The following is a 3,828-nucleotide window of genomic DNA, read 5'->3' on the forward strand; positions in this document are numbered from 1 at the left end:
GCAGGGTTTGATTCGCCGGGCCCAGCTCGATTATGGGTGGTGGTATCTCCTCGACGGACGTCACCTTTATTACGACAGACGGAAACTGTATTTGATGGTCTATTTCGCGGAGAAAGACTGGCTGAACGCCGCAGGCGTCTCGCCTTCTTTCGATTCTACGTTCCAGTGCGGGAATGAAACGAGAATTCTACGTTTATTTTAAAATAATCACGGTAAGAATTTTATTTTCGCAATGAATCTTCTTTCAAGAAGATATACATATAAAGAGAAATATAGAGAAGTTGCAAGTGTCACGGATAAAATTCACGCGATTTAATTTTCCAATATTTGAATAATCCAGAATTATACTTGTTAAAGTCATACTTTTCTCGTTTTTATGCCCGGTATATCGGAAATTATGAGCCAGTTACCCGCGCTTACTTAGCCGCTGACTTAAGCGAATATTGCATCCACCAAGTTTCGGTCGAATAGCTCGCGTTGGAGTGAAAATATGTAAATCAAAAGTTTCTTTTCTATATTACACCTTACAACTTTGACCGCTCCGAGCGGGGAGAAGTTACTGAGTTTCCATTCGCCAAAGTTGATTCGCCGTAATACTCCCTATATGCAGATAAGAATTTTATTCAGAATGTGGGGCAACTCCCCTCAGGCTAGGATCGCGGTGTGCAGCACCGGCCGGAATGGTAATTCTGCGTTCATCCGGAAGAGAACGGAGAGCGAGAGGGGAGGGGATGATATAAATATGTATCGAGAAAATGAACCACTTAATGTGCACGCTCGCCTCTCTCACACGGACGAGATTTATCTTAGCTATATATTTTAAACTGTTGCGCGTCCATTTAGCGCACAAGCTCATTGCTCTTACAACTCTATACGGGTACGTCATAAATTATTGCTAATTTATGATATTAATCTTATGTAGCACATGAAAATTCAATGTTTAAAATAAAATTAAGTACTAATATATGCAAAAATATACTAAAACCAATGTTAAAAAATATACTAAAAATAAATTTACTAAAAATAGACGTATATATATATATATATGCAAAGATTTTCGAAATCATATGGAATTGTTGGAGCGCGGTTGAATTATTGTTGTGTGAGACGTACATTTTATAAAGTTCTTCACACATACCTGAAGAAATACGGTCGCGGTGCTGGCGCCGGCCTGACTAATGGCGCTGCACACGTAGTGGCCCTCGTCCTTCCTGACGGCGCCCTTGATACTCAGACTTCCGTTTTCCGTGACGGTATAGTGGGTCTGATACGTGTGGCCGGGGAACATTAGCTCCTGGGAGCCCTCCCGGGTCCAAAATATCGACGGCTTTGGCGAGCCGCGCGCCGCACACGAGAAGGTAACGTCGCTGTTGGAGCTTACTGTCTCGTCCTTGGGGAAGTTGGTGAATACAGGTCTCGCTGTGACAAACGGTCCGTATTCGACACACGTATCCTCGCCGTATATTTAGCGATAGAGACGCTCGTTCAACCCTTAACCCGTATAAGCCAATTTTCAAACGGATGAGTGAATCTGCTAGATTCTGTGTACGTTATATCTCGCATACGTTATTATATTATGAACTTAAGTGAGAATTATTACTCGGTAGAGAAAATCGATGAAAAATCTTTAAATATCCATTTCCACGATAAAAATATTAAATATTATTTTCTCGTTTTAGTTATTTATATATCATGTATACACGTCGGTTGTGGAATTAGATTTTAATCTCTTTTCAATCTCTAAATCTCTCTGCATTGATAAGTGACGTTTCTCACGGAAATAAGAATATGAGTAGACGTGGGATTACAGTTTAAATTGCTCGTTGAAATAAAGAGAATAAATCTTGAAAAAACCGCGCATACGACTGGTGCAATAACGTTACCGATTACATATAGCTGTCCAGAATTTATCCCGTTTATCTAATTGAACTATCTATCGTGTCCGCGCCCTTGTCTCGCTTGCTTCGAGCGGCTCGACAATACGTTCCGTATTTTCCAAGCCACAGGATCCGATTTGCGTCCAAGTGAGGCGCAAAAGTCGACATCCGACGGGATGCATATTCCGGGGTTTAATATGCGGCGATAATGCCCGACGTTGCGTCTGTCCTCTGTGCGCTAACAACCCCTTCACTCGTCACCGGCGCGATAATCGTACACCGGGCGCGTAATTAATTTCACGGCCGAGCGACTCCTTACACAGATAGGTAGAGAGAAAGAGAGAGACAGGGAGAGAGGGGAGGAAGATTAGAGTACTCACAGTGCACGGTAAGAGTGGCACTCGCTGATATCGTGCCGACGCCGTTCTCCGCCTCGCAAATGTACGTCCCCTGATCTTGGGGATTCACCCGCTCGATGTGTAAACTTTTGTCCTCGAGGATATGCGCCCGACCTATCGGCATCTTGCCGTCGTTTCGCCGCCACAGAATCTCCGGTGAGGGGTCGCCGCCCACCCTGCAGACGAACTCCGCCGTCTGATCCGTGAGGATCGTCTGGTTCGACGGCGTGGCCACGAAGTACGGCTTCACTGCAAAGACAGAACGAGGATTCGATTGGAAAACCCCGATAGAGCCCCCCGGGTGTATCCCGAATTACGGCCCGCGGCCTTTTCATCGAATTTCGAGCAACTCCGCAATCGCAAATTAGCGATTGAAATTATTATTTATTTAAGACAATTTAATTAATAGAGCGTGTGTGTAATCGGCTGGATAATTTGAATAAATAATTATATATAAAATAAAATTGCAATATTAATATTAATAAATAAATATAATGTTCGTGTAAAAATACTGAAATGCTCCATTTTTCATTAATTGTCTTGATAAGAATAGAAATTGATTTTATTAAATAAAAAAAATGATCTTCATAGAAATAAGCAGCCGTAAATCAAACTACAAAGATGTAACAGAAAAAATAGAGAAGATAAAAATACAATGATACTCGATAATTTCAGATATACTTCAGAAATTTAAAATAGTCAAAAATTAAATTGGAAATAATGTATGCTATGTAGGAAATAAAATATAAGGATATCGAGAGATATTTTAAACACTAACTTTTGAATATTTTATTCCAATTCTGACTTAACACGAGACGAAATAGAACTTATCGAGCAATCAGAATTAGCACTAAATGCCACAGCATTGAGGTAAGCTCGGTCGTGTCGACGAACCTATATCTATTTCTTAGTCGTGATTGTAGGTGTATGTGGGAAATGGGATACGTGTTTGTGTTGTACACGCTTACCGTGAACCGTGAGAATCGCTGTCGCGGATCCCTTGGTACCGACCATGTTTTCGGCGATGCACTGGTACTTGCCCTGATCGGCTGGCCTCACGTCGGATATCATTAGATTACCTCCGTCCACGAGGGTTATCCTGAAATGCCCGATGAACGATTAATCAAGACGCGGAGACGCTCTCTCCATTCGATAAGAGCGGCAGCGACGAAAATTACGACGATTAATTTCCGCCCTTAAGATCAACGGCGTCTTTAAGGACCTAAATACCGATGGGGTAAAGGCATAATAGTAGTCCAGGAATGCATCCTATACTTTGCGCGTTATCGCACGTTATAATATATTATTATTACGCATCATTTTGCAACCAGAAATTAACGCGCGTGAGAAACCGATTTCGTATGAGTTAGTCCCGAGATAATTTCGAGCGCCTCGGACAGCTCATATGTTAATCGCTCGTTCCAAGACACGAGAGGAACTTTCGGAGACGACGCGTTTTCGTACGCACACCCTCTTTGCGCCGATCCGATATTATTTATGCGAGAGAATAAGGAGCAAAGACGCGTATTCAAGGCTGCGTACTTGGCATTCCT

The 3,828-nt window shown here is 42.3% G+C and overlaps 1 protein-coding gene across 1 annotated transcript in view; it reads right to left on the minus strand.

The window, feature by feature from the left end:
* Positions 1-3,828, minus strand: part of LOC115244961 (roundabout homolog 2-like) — a 99,606-nt gene that overhangs the window by 6,711 nt on the left and 89,067 nt on the right. The window contains exons 4-7 of the mRNA XM_029822997.1: positions 3,244-3,374; positions 2,258-2,524; positions 1,139-1,419; positions 1-64 (exon numbers count right to left, since the gene is read on the minus strand). The exon at positions 1-64 is cut by the window's left edge and continues 12 nt beyond it. Of these exons, the coding sequence (XP_029678857.1) occupies positions 1-64; positions 1,139-1,419; positions 2,258-2,524; positions 3,244-3,374 (743 nt within the window). The remainder of the gene's footprint in view (positions 65-1,138; positions 1,420-2,257; positions 2,525-3,243; positions 3,375-3,828) is intronic.

This window comes from Formica exsecta, unplaced genomic scaffold (genome assembly GCF_003651465.1).
Source record: "Formica exsecta isolate Colony F162 unplaced genomic scaffold, ASM365146v1 scaffold122, whole genome shotgun sequence".
NCBI classification, from domain to species: Eukaryota; Metazoa; Arthropoda; class Insecta; order Hymenoptera; family Formicidae; genus Formica; species Formica exsecta.